A 14,779-nucleotide genomic window follows, 5' to 3' on the forward strand; every position below is an offset into this window, starting at 1 on the left:
CTAACGGTTATTGTGAGGCTTATTGACACTTTACTTCATCATCTATCAATTGCTAGTGAGCGTGCTGGCTCCTTTTGCCCACCCTCTGTCACCCAGTGGTTTCTGATTGTCTGCATCTTGACTTGGAATCCTCAACTGTGTGAGAATGGCTGTCCGATGGCCACAGATAAAGTCGACAGGGCGGGACGAGTTGAGTTGACGAGTTTTGGGTGGGAAGCTGCGATCGGGCCTGCGTTAGCTCGACTGACACAATGCATGACTACACCCGTTCACAAATTCGAGCGAGGGTTGCTGTAAGGTGAGGTCCCCAGGGTCTGGAGATTCTCACCAAATTCTTCGGCTCAGCAGCAATGGATCAAGTCCCACTCGCAGCCACCGATCCTTACTAAGAACATCCTGGCTACATCATCCATATTTCGATTATCAGAACTGATCCCCTGTTATTCGTTGGAATGCTAACTCATCAACGCAAAACATCGATAATCATGATAGAGGTTCATCACTACAGCCCCACAAGAAGGCATGTACATCATCAGTGCTTGTCTTACCGCTCGGCAACCTCAATCTTCCAGCTAAATTACATAGTGTTGGATCTATCTCGCTAACCACCCTAAAGTGATCCCTTGCCTCATCCCCTCGTGGAACGTATGGCGACAACTGCCCGACGAGGGTGAATGATTTCGAACGGCTCTTGTCACCTACCGCTTTTATCGCTTCCTTTATGTGCGCGACACCTCTCGCCACTGCATCGTTATGAACTACGAGGAGTCTACTGCTTTTCAGTGCTTGAGGCATTGCTTGATTCACAGGTTTCACGAGGAAAGTAGCATCAGCCGCCTCCTCAGCTCGATGAAGAGCATCCTAAATCGACGCTGTTGATAAGATTAATACTTCAGCGTTGGAGGGATATATGTTCGCTTTCCTCAGCTGAGTTCAGAAGTTTCCAAAGCTAATCATGGAAGCTTAGTTACGAATCAAGGTAGAATCCAACGAGAATTTCCCTACTGTCCTCAACATACATAGTTGACCATGTGCATATTTCTCCTCCACATTGGAATACTCTCAATTCACCTTCATGTCACTATTCGCGTTCTCCATAGCATACCCCTGGCCGCAGCACCGTAATGCGTTGCCAACACCCGATTCTTTCAATGGTAGCAAATCACCGGGTAAGTCCCCGAAGTGTCGTAAATAGTCATGTAACACCATGGGAAGAAGAGGTGCCCGAAAGACTATAGTGAGTGCCAATTGCAAATGTGAAAATGACCTTCAAGCGATTGCGTTTCTCACAGTACATGTTCATAGCAATCTCACATCATATCTGCGAAGTATCAGAGCGACTATCACTAATCTCGGGAAAGATCGCTCATTTTTCACAATTGCATTCAAATCGGCACGCACTGTACATGGTTGCTCGATCATCCCATAGGACGTATTGTACAGATCGAGTCGAGTCTTCAACCATGTCGAAGAATAACACGATTGTGCGCTGAGCTATTACAACAGGATGTCAATAAGCTGAGGTTGAACTGAATATCAATTCTTCACTCCAAATAATTGTTTCCATACTTGTATAGTTTTTGCGGTTTGGGTTTACCGTACCAAGCCGTCAGAAAGGCTCCTCGTCTATTGCAGACAGTCTCTTCTTCCTCAAACATGACATCCATCGCTCCGCTGTCATGCATAGATAATCTATCGTTGTGCGTTCAATCTATGATAGATTAAACGCACAACGATCGGTGCATGTTCCCCCCATCGGTTTATGATGTTGATAGTAGCTCTATTATAGTTAGTATCACTATCATTTCCTAATGGTTAACTCCGTAGATAACAACACCCTCGACTCCGCACTGGGAAGACCCGACCTTCAGCCAAGTCACCCCGCATTGCAAACACCAACTCCAACACAAGAAGGTTACATTACAAAATTTTCCAACCTTGAACTGATAGTGCGACCATCACTGATTTTCAGCGCTGCACTTTACTACTCACTCCGAATGAGCGACGACGATAATGACTGACCAGAACGCGCAATCTTCCTTTTTTGGAAGAGGGGCCATAGACAGACCGTCTCCTCCTTCTCCGAGACTGCATTACGAGCAAGCAGTTTCTCACGAACACCGTTGCCATGCTTGAAGATAAGCACACCGGACATGATAACTATCAGTGCTAGCCACTCGAATGAATTGACGGTTGAAGCCCCTATGAGAGGCCAACTTATGAGAGATAAAAATGCTGATAATGGTACTGTAAGTTTGAGACTAACGAATGTCAACAGGCTTGAGCCGTACGATACCAGCAAATATATAGTGATGTTAAAACAGATGTTGATAATCATGTAAACCAGAAATGCAGCCATTGCATGATCGGACCACAAAAGCGTCTGAAAACCAGAGCGCATTTCCTCAACAACATCTCCACCAACTCTGGCCTTCTCTACAAAGTAACATACCGGTACAACCCACAGGACTCCCCATAGATGATTCGAACTAGTCACCGCAAAGATATCCAATTTCGTCGCGCGTGCCGCATTTTCTCGAGCATGTAAGTCGTATGCTCTGAACATGGCCTCCTTGATAACAAAACCGAGGGCTTGGAAAGCAGTAGAGGAGAGACACAATAAAGCCATCCAGAAACCGTCGGAGCCTCCACCACGTGTCGAAGTGAATACAGAGGCGACTGCCATCGATACGACCAATGCTACTCCCAAGATTTCCTCAAGAATGTATCGCGAGCCCAGAACTAGCATAGACCACAACAACGTGAAGGGGACCATTCCTTGTTGAAGTAGATTGAATACGATTATTGAGAGATAGGCCTGGGTCAAAAACATTAGATTGTCACCAAGTACGTCACATATCGACGACAGAAATGTGTACTTGCAACCCGGCAGCCGTGACCACCACGAGCCGCCAGTAGAGAACGTCCAAAGCCACCGAATCTGATCCTCAGGAATCTTCCGAGATGCGTAGCGCACAGCGAAGATTGACCAATACGTTGTGAAGTAGACGCCCTGACCCAAGATGCTCGTGACAAAACCCGAGTAGTCGCCTAGAGGCTCAGAACGGATCTTGCCAGTGATAACATTAGCCGTGCCGAAGATGACCAAAACAACCATAAGAAGCGGAGTTATCCACCTCTCCTGCTGCGAGGCCTTGTGGGGGGAAGCTACGATCATGCTTGACTCGATCAAGCTACAACGACTACACTGTATCGGTTTTTACAGTGTTCGATATGCAAATGTGTGTTATTTTGTAGGACAAATGATAGTGAACAAGTTGTCGCTATCATCACAGTCCCAAACGGGTACTCTCATCATCACAACACATGTTCATAGCCATCGTTACATTGTATCAGCAGTTTTCTCACTAATTTGGGGAGTTCATATACGAATTCGGGTAAAAATTTACACAAACCAACCACAATTTCCCAAAATTTCCTCAGTTTTTCATATTGTCACCAACACATGTAGTTGACACTGTGCAACCTTCCCCGTATTGCGATACAGTGTAGTCAACCATCGCCTCCTATAAGAAGTGATCGCTCAAGGCGAATCTCAACTTTATATGTTGGCGACAACATGAAAATTCTGAGTAAACTTCTGAAAATTTCCCCGTGGTTTTTGAACACTCCTACTCTAATTCGTACACAAACTTCTATAATTAGCTTTGGAAAATCCTGAACTCAGCCGAGGAAAACGAACATTTATTCCTCCAACACTACTATGAAAAAAGATCATTTCTACCACCAACAAAATGCAACACCTCTCTGGCTTCCCCCAAACGCAAGAGCTCATTGTAACAGAAGTGTTGGTTGAAATCTTAAGCAATTATGAACACTGGAGTTTCACGACTACCCGTTTCACGTGAAGTGGTGCAATACTCCGTGAAAAACCCGATATTCGCGGTGATATGCAGTAGTTGTGAAATATATTTTTCACTCGTGTTTCGGGTGAAACTCCAATACATAGTAAACTGAACTAATAGTGCTTCGCAGCTACAGAGCTCTGATGGCGTATTGCTATTGACAGCTTCTCATCGTCTTCTTCTGGTACATCCAGTATGAGGGACTCCGCGTGGGCGAGGTAATACTCTGACCATTCTCTTACACTTGAGTACAATTCAGCAAAGACCTAACGAGAAGAACTTTCACAAAAAAATACATAAAAATATCACATTGTTATGCATATGTCGATTTTCGAGATGGCTTTCTTCAATTTTAGACTAGTTCGACTATAGACTAAAACGTTGGTGTCAATCGATTCACATTGTTATCATGTTGATATTACTCAAAGTTGACTTTCGAACTCTCAAGAATTGAAGGTGTTGAAAATATTACCTCACATAACGGTTTGGTTCACACTGTAGATCCGCACAGTTGTGATGAGATGATTTATTCGTCTCCTTTTGTTACCCAAGAGGGTAACTCTTTCATGAAGTCCGGCCATGATATGAACGAGTTGGATTTTAGTGAAGACAAATGGGAAGCGACCCACCCAACTTTGAGAAATAACGTCTTGCCAGGGTTTGATAACAAATGTTCTTGACTGTGATGACATTTACTTTTGAGAAACTGATTTACATGTGGAAAATTCAAAATGAGTTCCCTCCAGGAGCATTATAGGTTCCTGGATGATTCTCTGAATACGAGTATCAATGACTTAATGCAGAGTGACTCTAGTTCTACCCAGTTATGTTAAACTGACCCCACCGGGGATCGAACCCACGCCCTTCCCCTTGTCACCTTGATAAGCCCAGCTACTATGATGATTAATATCATCACATCCACCCGTCCTCCTCGCGGCTGGTTGTCCACTCCCAATCTATAATCGAGAACAAGAAAACTTCGCTCCGCTAATGACGATCGAAAATCGACCCACCGGGGAATATAGAAAATCAGTTGAGCAAAGCCGCTCAGACCGACTATAGTAACGCCACGTAGGAGGAAATCATACCTGTATGGAAAACCGTGAGCAAGCTCTATGAATATCAAATACAGTACTTGTCAATTTGATATGCAAATGTGTGTTATTTTGTAGGACAAATGATAGTGAACAAGTTGTCGCTATCATCACAGTCCCAAACGGGTACTCTCATCATCACAACACATGTTCATAGCCATCGTTACATTGCAAATCGATTCTCATTAATTTCGGAAAATTACACACATTTGCATATCAAATTGACACGCACTGTAAACCACGTCTATCCTATTTTCAACCCATTCCTCACGTCCTTCTTGCACCACTACACTCGGTCGAGGGGCTGCCAACAGGTGCGGCAGGGATCCCCACCCGTTTCCCCCTCTCACACTGTAGGTCAGAGAATGATTAATCAATTGAATTGAATATGAATAGTACTGAAACCTCCTTATATACTACCATGCCCATCGGTGGCCAGCAATAAGGAACCATAGGAATCCCACGTCTTCTTCCTCTGATGGGAAGAAATAACTAAAAAAGAGAAATACCAAGGATCGAACCCGAAACCTCTGGATGGTAAGAGCAGAGTAATAACCACTACACCATTCTTACCCAAGCATCAATCCAAAGAATCCACACAGCACTATAAGAAGGAGGAGAACAAACATGGTGCACTGAGAAAACCGAAAATGATGTCAACTGCAACTCACAAAGTCGAACGAAACAACGCCAAATGCTGTCTGAGGCTGCCCATACCATATGAGAAGCCAATAATTTTGTGGCGCGCGACGCTAACATCACGCAGATAAGCTCCAACGTAGTAATGAAATGTATGTTTCCCTTCCTCAGCTGAGCTCAGGAGTTCCCTCACCAATACAGTTTTACATACAAATTCGAATAAAAGTGTATAAAAACCGAGAAAATTTTCCCAAAATTTTCATGCTATCACCAACACATGTAGTTGATCATGTGCATATTTTCCACCCGTGTTATTACCAGACCAACTATAACAGGGTTCGTCAACAACCCGGCAAACCAAGTCCTTTTAAACTTATACTTGTACCTGATTCGATTCGGGTGAGAAGTTTAATTTCTGAAGGGAAGACTATTGCTGCTGTTAAGTCTATGTTGGAGGAATGTAAATCTCGGTTCTCTTAGCTGAGCTCAGCCGAGTGTCCCGAGAAACATTTTAGGAATTAACCCACGATTCTACGTAAAATTGTACAAAAACCAACAACCAAAATTATCTACAATTTCCTCATCATCACCAAACCATGTAGTTGAGCATGTGCCTATTTCCCTTCACCGCATCAGGAGTGATATTCATACCATCCATCGCGCAAATCACAGAGTAGACCAGACTACTACTACTACTTGCAAGTTTGACACTGGAAGAAGTTGTCCCGATTAGCGGCGACTTTTCGCCACTGATTCAGACATTCGACATGAACGTATTTCATCGATCCTAAAAAGCAACAAATACTTGCCTCCTACTGATTAGTTCGCGATGAATGCTAAATTCACGAATTCGCCCAAAGAAAGGCATCTCCGTACCTCCCCCTCAAAGTGAAATCCAATGTGAATAAGAGCTAATCAAAATCAGTCTTATAGAGTAATATATGTTTGCTGTCCTCAACTGAGCTTAGAAGTTTCCTCACTGAGTATAGGAGTTTACATACGAATTCGGGTAGAAGTGTACAGAAACCAACTAAAATTTGCCGAAATTTCCCTCAGATTTTTCTAACGGTCACCAACACATGTAGTTCACCATGTGCATATTTCCCACACTTTTTTCACATTTCTTGATCAGCCCCGAAAATGACGAGAAAAAAGCGGCCCGATAAAATTATGCCGAATCCGATTTCGGCCTGGTAGAAAAATAAAATTTGGTGGAAATCCCAGCAAGATAAGGAACTTCACGAGTAAGAATATTGGAGTTTCACCACCCTAGTGATATGAAAAACGTATTTCACGACTACTGCGTAGCGCGAATATCGCGTTTTTCACCGAGTTTTACGACGCCACTCCACGTAAAACGGGTAGTCGTGAAACTCCATTATTACCTTTACACCGACAAGGGGATATCAATCTTCCATCAGCTGCAGTACCAGCACAGATACGACAAATTCTTTCCTCACTAGTCTTGCAGGGTTTCGAATCAACCTCCTCGTAAAGGTCGTGCAGATACCGTCGAGCTGCTGACCGCGCTATAACGTGGGCATAGACCCCCTCGAGAGTAGTCCGGGCTTCCAACGACATGGGGTAAGAAAAAGTGCTGAAAATAACAATTCCGGGACAACTTGATTTGATCCTGAATGACGATGTGTACTAAAATCCGGCAATTTTCATTATAGATTTTACGCGTGGAGTACCAATAATTTCACGTTGCACTTATTTCTGATTTAAAAATTTCGTAAGATTTTCAATTTTGAAAAATTTTGTTTGTACTAATTATGAGCCAACAAGTGCAGAGAACAACCGAACTCCTGCCATCTATTGTGTATTATACTTCCGACAGAAAATAAACTCCCCCATGACCTAAATTACCAGTACATGAGTTACTAGCTTCTGAGAGTAAAGTAAGTTGTGTACATCGCTACAATGACAAAGTCCAAGGCGAATCGAACTCGCGTATCGGCTGAAGTTAATGACATTCACGACATGCTACTCAGTCGAACTTTCGGATTTCAATGCTTTTTTTGATCATAACACTCACGTAAGCTGGGGAATAATCAGGCTTAGCAGCAGCACTAGTAGCACTACCACACACAGGGGCTGATTCAACTCACTCTGTGATTGCGATTTCTGATTTTTATCACCCAGGGATTTTGAGTAGGCGATCCAGACTCGAGAGAGAGTAGGATGGGATAATAGCAATAGGTTAGGACCATGATTAGTACTTGGGAATTTTGCCGACCCGCTCGGTCTCCATACTTATCGATGAATGAAACGTGTAAGTTCCAGTGGAGATACTCCCTAACAGAATTCAAGGGCAACTGTGTATAATCGTCAACCCATACCGTATGGATAAACCGTCACTCGCCACAGTTCAATGAAGTTGGTGGTGGCCCTAGATGTGATGGGTCAAGATTCTGGGGGATATTTATATTTATGTATTTATTTATTATATAAATATTTATTATTAGTGATGTATATCATACTGTTAGTAATATATCATATCATTTGTAATCCAGGATGTGATGCCGATCTATCCTATGAAACTATCCTCTTAATGGTATCTAGATAAGTTAACACAAGTTAATCCCCGATGTGGATGGTCGCGTCGCTTCGCTAACAATTCGCACTGCAGAGATGAACCCATGAGACCAGTGGATCTCTCCCGCGTTCCATATCTCCTAGCATAGTCAAGGACAGAAGAAGTTTCTCGATTTTATCCCGACCCCACCACACCCGAGAGCATACCGAAGAGGGTGTAGGCACGTACTGTCGGTCACTTACTGAGTGTCACTCAGTGTCCCTGAATGGCTTTCTCTTATCGGTACTTATGGGGTCGGGTCGTATCGATGCAGGAATATTTAAACTGTGTGGGACATGTGATACAGTATTAACGCAACGCAACTCCCTAGTCACTTGCTCTCTGTGCGTCTGCGTGCTATTTTCGTACGCAGACCCAACTGTACGCATTTCCTATTGTGTTGAACACTCTCTTACCTGATTACCTATGCATGCTCGAAATGGAATGTTCATGGATTCCCCTGCTGTGTGAACCTTTACACTCACTCTTCCCTTCTTGAGTGATACTCATGGCAGGGGACGCAACAAAGTGCTAGGAAGAGCAAAGCACGAGTTCAGAGCTATTGGTTGGCACTTACTCACAGACTACGGTCAACACAAGGCTCTTGTAAGGTGGCTCAAACCGTCACAGAGACAGATGAGGACCCAGTCTACCAGGCGCCTGCTTCATAGTATACCTTGCGTTAGGAATTTCACCGGTAAGGACGCGCATTAGTAGGATGACCACAAGATTCATTTTGTCGCGCTCTCTGGCGATCTGGGCACTGCCACTCGGATCTGTCTGAGAGCACTTTATGTATACTTTTTATGTAGGATCCGCACAAACTGGTCGTGACATCAGCCGTGAGAGACGCTACTTCTTTGAGGCGGAGTAAGCAGAATGTCCCCGTTAAGAAAGCTACTACACTGATTGCTCTCCCTGATGGTGGATTCAGACAGACAACACGTTTGATCTGGTCCAGAGTCAAAGTCACCGTGCGCTTCTGCTTACGGTTCCGGAGGATTCGTTTGGCAGACTAGAGTGCCAACCTATTAGGTTTGATAGGTTGAACCTAACATATTCTTCATCTGCCACCGAGAGGGGAACAACCTCAAATAAACGCGACTCGATTCTGATGGTATTCACATACTTGCAGATAGTTTCGCACATTAGTGCACACTTAGTTAAACTGGCAATATATTCCACCACTGCGTCTTCGCTGGCTGGAAAAGGAGTAAGGCCTTAATTCGAGCAGAAAGTGCAGTATCGACGAATGACAGAATTGCAGTGTTCGTGATAGGAGTACTAGTACCGGTATACTCCCTTGTAGCAGTAGGAAAGTTCGTCGAATCTCCACCAGCTTCCTTGTTGATGTTCGGCCTCAGCTTTGCCTCCTTAGCGGGCGAGGGAGCTGGTCGATCAGCTCTCTGCCACCATGGTACGCCATCATCGAACGTCGGAACTTCCTCTTCGTGGAGCTTGGTGGCGGTGGGGATAGTAGTAGTAGGGTTGGCCTCAGTAGGTGATGCTTGAGCGGACGAAGTTTTTGTGGATGTCGGACAAGGGCTACTCTCAACCGACGTTGTAGTATCGGTCTCCTTATTCTTGTTGTAGTCGTTGAACCACCAATTCCACTTTTTTGAGAGTTATCCCATCCATAGTAGTCGCGGGGCTTTCTTCTTGGATGCCTGTTCTTCCAGGCACGCCCCTTGTTTCGTTTATGATATGAGCTACCATACTGCCAACGGGAGTGGTTGTAGTAGCCTTGGTTGTAGTCGGAGTTAGCCTAGACTCGTTTCACCACATCATTCCCTGATAACTGAGAAGCCCAGCCATATGAACGTTGGGCCCCTTTGCCCGAGGGCAACCCGGGGGCCCGAACCCGCGCCCCGCGGGCTCCGCGAGCGCGGGAGCGCCGCAGGAACAAATTGAAATTACTTTCGTCCCAAAAATACGGTAGTCCTCCCTGAGCGAGATGCTCTTGTAGGCTGGCCGCGAAGTCCGCCCGAAGCGTCTTATTCTGAGGGATGTTCACGCACGTCGGAATATAATGGGGTTCTTTGAGTGTGATGAGACGCCCATGCAGGCGGCCCGAGATGCACTGAGGAAGGACGTCGACTCCGTTGTTCGAGCTCCTCCGAGGACTCAGCGACTGTCATTGGTAATAAACTCAGGGCCTTTAGATGAAGTTGAATAACTTATTGTATTTACAGAAAAGACGATAAGAAAAGAGGACAAGCTTTGTGGTAGCTACGATGATATGACGAAAGAGATAACGCGATCACAACGTCACAACAACACCGTGACGAATCAAGAGTCGCTGACTCATCGTCTTCAGAGTGAGGTATGGGTCCACGGATATCCAACCTTCGATACGCAGCAACAATTCCTCGGTTAATTTAACCCGTCTGGCACCACCTTTTGGTCTGAAGTTAGCGCTCCCTCGGTTGACCCACGAACGCGTCGTCGATATTGCGACGTCGTTGAGTAACTCAACGTGGCAGAACTCAACATGAGTTCTTTTTAACTATTTTCCTCGTAACTGGCGACGAGGCAGGATTGGACCATCCCCCTCGGCTGAGCCACAGAGACTGTCATCACTGGAGTTATAATAGCTTTCGTCACCGGAGTCCTGGTAACTCTCATCGTCAGAGTTGTTATCTGGGTTTGGCATGATGATAGGCATAATGACCCATTAGACGAAATTGAATGTACTATCAGCGAAACTGATTTCCGCACTTCGTCGAAATTACTTCAGACGTGCCGGCGAATTTGATTGTACTAATGACACGTGTCGTCGAAATTGATTTTTTTATCGAGCGCGCTGGCGAAATTGATCTTACTAAGGCAGATCTTGGCTCGAATGATCGCTCGCCCTGCGAAATTGATCTTACTTAACGCAAAAAAAGGCCTTTAGAAGGTGTATACTTCTTTATTTCCCTGTGGTCGATCTACTCGCGATGTTGCGTTCGAGATCTAGGCCGCGCAAATGTGTGCGGAATCTTGTTCATAGCGTTCTGCGTGCGTTGATCGATATTAGTAGAGCAGAAGGGCTACGGGACTTTTTCCTTCGGTAGCATCAGGATGTGATTGGGCTTTTGATAGCAAGTTCCGAAACTCATCACCAAGCGCAGATCCCAGTGTTGGGTTTCTCACCGGGGGTGAATGGATTGGCTAAAAGGACAATTTTATACGTTCTAATCTGTATACGTATACGTATCAAGTGGATACGTGCAGAAGTGGATACGTACAGATCTGTGGCAAACACAAAATGACCGCTCAGACCAGCGCACTGACCTCAATGAGAAGACTCGGATTCTTCTCGTTGAGAACTACAGCTTTCAAGCATATACTTCGTAATTAGAACCATCAAATCCGCGGGGATGTGAATGTACAAACGTGAAGCGAGCATATCTATACCGTGCGTAAAACGACGTAAGTGATGGCGAGAACCTGTCGACCTTCGAACAGGGAGAAGTGCTCCAACTTATCCCAATGTATTGCTCATTCGATGAGGATAATCTCAATCTGACATGAAGTTGATCATGCTTGTTTTGCGTAACCTTCTTACGACCAGCGAAAGTGCGTTTAGTGGCAAGTCTGAGAATATTCATCATACGAGACCTGTCAAGTTTTCAACTACAGCTCCCCTGTATCATAGATGGTATATGTGATATTTTGTAGTCTTCTTGTCATGCCTGATTAGTGCCTAGGGCTACTTTGGTGAATCACACATTCAGGAGTATGATATCAGTAGATCAGATGGAGACCTCACGATTAGGGAGTAACCTTGTCTTCACTGACTGACTCTCCGGAAACCTTGAGATGTATCATGACATCATAGGAGCACTCTCCTTTGTGAATAGTCGCTGAGCGCTAAGCTAAACTGGAGGAAGCTTGGTGAAGGTCATCTTGATCGTATCAGTCAGTTCGATAACTGAACCTAAGTGAAATAGTTACTATTCGTTAGTGGCAACGACTTATCGTGAACGATTGCGAAGCGATGGTGACAATACATGTGTTGGTGACAATATGTAAATTCTGAGGATATTTTGGGAGATGCTGCTTATTGGTTTCCGTAAACTTCTACCCGAATTCATACATAAACTTCTATAGTTAGTAACGAAACTCCCGAGCTCAGCTGAAGGACCCGATCACATATATACCTCTTACTCGACAGGCCATATACGGTTTATGGACAGATTTTCTCCACCTTTCTCCAAAGGAGTTGCGTCACCAGCCATAATGCGATTAAATGCCACTCTCCCCTCAACGGTGAGTCTTAGCCGGAACTCGAGCATTCACGATCCGCATCTTAGAGCGAGCGACACCAACCGAACAGTAGAACGTCGGCTCATCTTGTGAGGCCAGATGATCAAGACTTCCTCCCTGTGATCACAGCGGACGAGATGGAGCCTGGTCCAACAGATCTGGGCCTTTCCTGCGATTCGGGTATTTTCGAGGGAAAATTTATGTGAGGAACATGTCAGATTGAGGCTTGATGTATTATCAGTTACCCTACGCTTTCACCAGCGGGAGAGACATTCGGGAGCGATGAATCTTCAAAAGACGTTACCTTGTGGGTGTTATCAATCCTTGAAACCACATTCTTGCTCATTGAGATTCTGATCGCGTATTCTGGTGACTCCGGATGTACTGAGCATAGCCATCGCGACTAGACAAGAGGCTATTGTAATCGTGGAGTAGAGCGTATGTTATATCACTGAGTGCTAGTCACTCTCCATATCAATCTTATGGATGATTCAACTCTCGGACAATAGAGCGCCGGGGAAGTTTCCGAGTCGCAATTAGTATGCGAACGCTCGGCATCATTATCATTAGTTTCTGTAGTCGCTGTCATTACTCAGATACATTGAGGGGGCTGAACTAGCTCCTAAGCACGCAACGGTCAGATACCATCAGCAGACTTCCCAGTATTTCACAAGGCCGAGGCCTCTACTCTTGAGATTTTCTTCTTGTTAGATACCTTCTACAAGATGCATCATATAAATGCAACGGGAGCGGGACATGGATTAGATTGCGGTGAGCAGAGTTGGGGATAATGTCTGCCGCGGTTGCAACATCCTCCTGAGCAAAAGTTGGAATATATGTTCGCTTTACTCAGCTGAGTTCAGGAATTTCCTCGCCAACTGTGGAAGTTTGCACACGAATTTGGGTGGAAATGTGTATAAACCAATGAGAGTTTCCCAAAATTATCTCAGAATTCTCATGTCGTCTCCAACACACGTAGCTCACCATGGGCCTACTTCCTCGCACTGAGCAAATGATGCATCGTGGAGCTCCTCACGTACGGAGCTCACCAGCTTGCCTATGGACGATCCTCGATATGTTATGATCCGTCACGAATCGTCCAGAAAAAAAGTACGCAAAACTTATACAATGAGGCAATAGCTAGACCACTACTCTCAGCGTTCATACAAAGCCTCGAATGGATAGATGTCACGAACTTCTACAATTACCAACTAATGCAAATGCGCTCATACTGCACGAAAGCGTACCCGTGGAGACTTCACAAGAGTCATCTCTTATAGTGGAAGACTCATATTGTATCAATGCAAGACTTATCGTATTCGTAGTGCGAATGCGACTATAATACCACTACGATATGATACAATGAGAATACAAATCTCATATTCTGATCTTATCATGTAAACGCTCCTCCGACACAGGTCTGATATACAAATTGTACATCAATTGTATAATACAATCTGTATCGAGCAGATACAACAACGTAACGTTGTTGATGTACGACATATTTACGTTGTTCATTCCTTGTAAACAACGTTGTTGTTCAACTGTATACAGCAACCATGTATGAACAGAGTGTGAGATATATACAGCAATATCAACATCGAAGTTTGACTGTTGAAGATGGTCACGCCTTCTAATAGGAGGCTCCTTCGGGGTTGATAGTAACGCGGAATCCTGCTTAGGTGGGATCGCCCAGTTGAGCTAATGACGGGCCAAGAGATCTCAGTCGGTGACTCAACAATGAGCGTGAGCCATCGCTACTCATTTCTTCCCTACCGTACCATACTCTCTGCTATTCATCGTATCCGTTTAGATCACTGGGGGTCCTGCTCATGATCTGCTGAGCGAGTGGTTGGCTCTTTATGGCCTCACTCATATTAGAGAAAATATCTTCGATTTGCACCCGGTAAGATTCCGGTGTAGAACTCGGAAGTCCCCTCAGTGGACTCCAGTGTGGGGAGAGTAAACACGTGAAGAACTACATGTGTTGGTGACAATATGAAAACTCCGAGGAAATCTTGGGGAATTCTTGTTGGCTTCTATCCACTTCTACCAGAAGTTATGTGCATACTCATATAATGATGAAGAAACTCCTGAGCTCAGTTGAGGGAAGCGAACATGAATTCCTCCACCACTGTGGACCCCACCGTTGAATCCACCAGAAAAACCTAACGTTACATAATATACCCCTTCGGTTAAATGCGATACGCGCACGAGAAATTTTTCACGAGTGAACGATTGGATGCCGTCTCATCGAGTTCTCGAGAACGGCACATCCGGTCCAGTCAACTCGGCAATAACAATGAAGGATTAACGGAACATATTACTCAAACGATTCGATGCTACTGATG

General features: G+C 44.8%; 2 protein-coding genes across 2 annotated transcripts; one reads left to right on the forward strand and one right to left on the reverse strand.

The window, feature by feature from the left end:
* Positions 1-1,811: 1,811 nt before the first annotated feature.
* Pmar_PMAR007439 (hypothetical protein) lies at positions 1,812-3,267 on the forward strand (the record flags this gene model as incomplete). Its single annotated transcript, XM_002774861.1, has 3 exons — positions 1,812-1,914; positions 2,325-2,443; positions 3,259-3,267. 3 exons carry the CDS (start codon positions 1,812-1,814, stop codon positions 3,265-3,267), a joined length of 231 nt encoding a protein of 76 aa, XP_002774907.1.
* Positions 3,268-3,849: 582 nt separating this feature from the next.
* Positions 3,850-7,188, reverse strand: Pmar_PMAR007440 (membrane associated RING finger, putative). Its single transcript, XM_002774862.1, has 8 exons — positions 6,985-7,188; positions 6,296-6,386; positions 5,918-5,984; positions 5,534-5,595; positions 5,381-5,452; positions 4,880-4,954; positions 4,744-4,822; positions 3,850-4,132 (listed from the first exon to the last, which is right to left on the reverse strand). Exons 1-8 carry the CDS (start codon positions 7,178-7,180, stop codon positions 3,980-3,982), a joined length of 795 nt encoding a protein of 264 aa, XP_002774908.1. The 5' UTR covers positions 7,181-7,188; the 3' UTR covers positions 3,850-3,979.
* Positions 7,189-14,779: the final 7,591 nt, after the last annotated feature.

This window comes from Perkinsus marinus (assembly GCF_000006405.1).
Source record: "Perkinsus marinus ATCC 50983 genomic scaffold scf_1104296957216, whole genome shotgun sequence".
Classification (NCBI taxonomy): Eukaryota; Perkinsozoa; order Perkinsida; family Perkinsidae; genus Perkinsus; species Perkinsus marinus.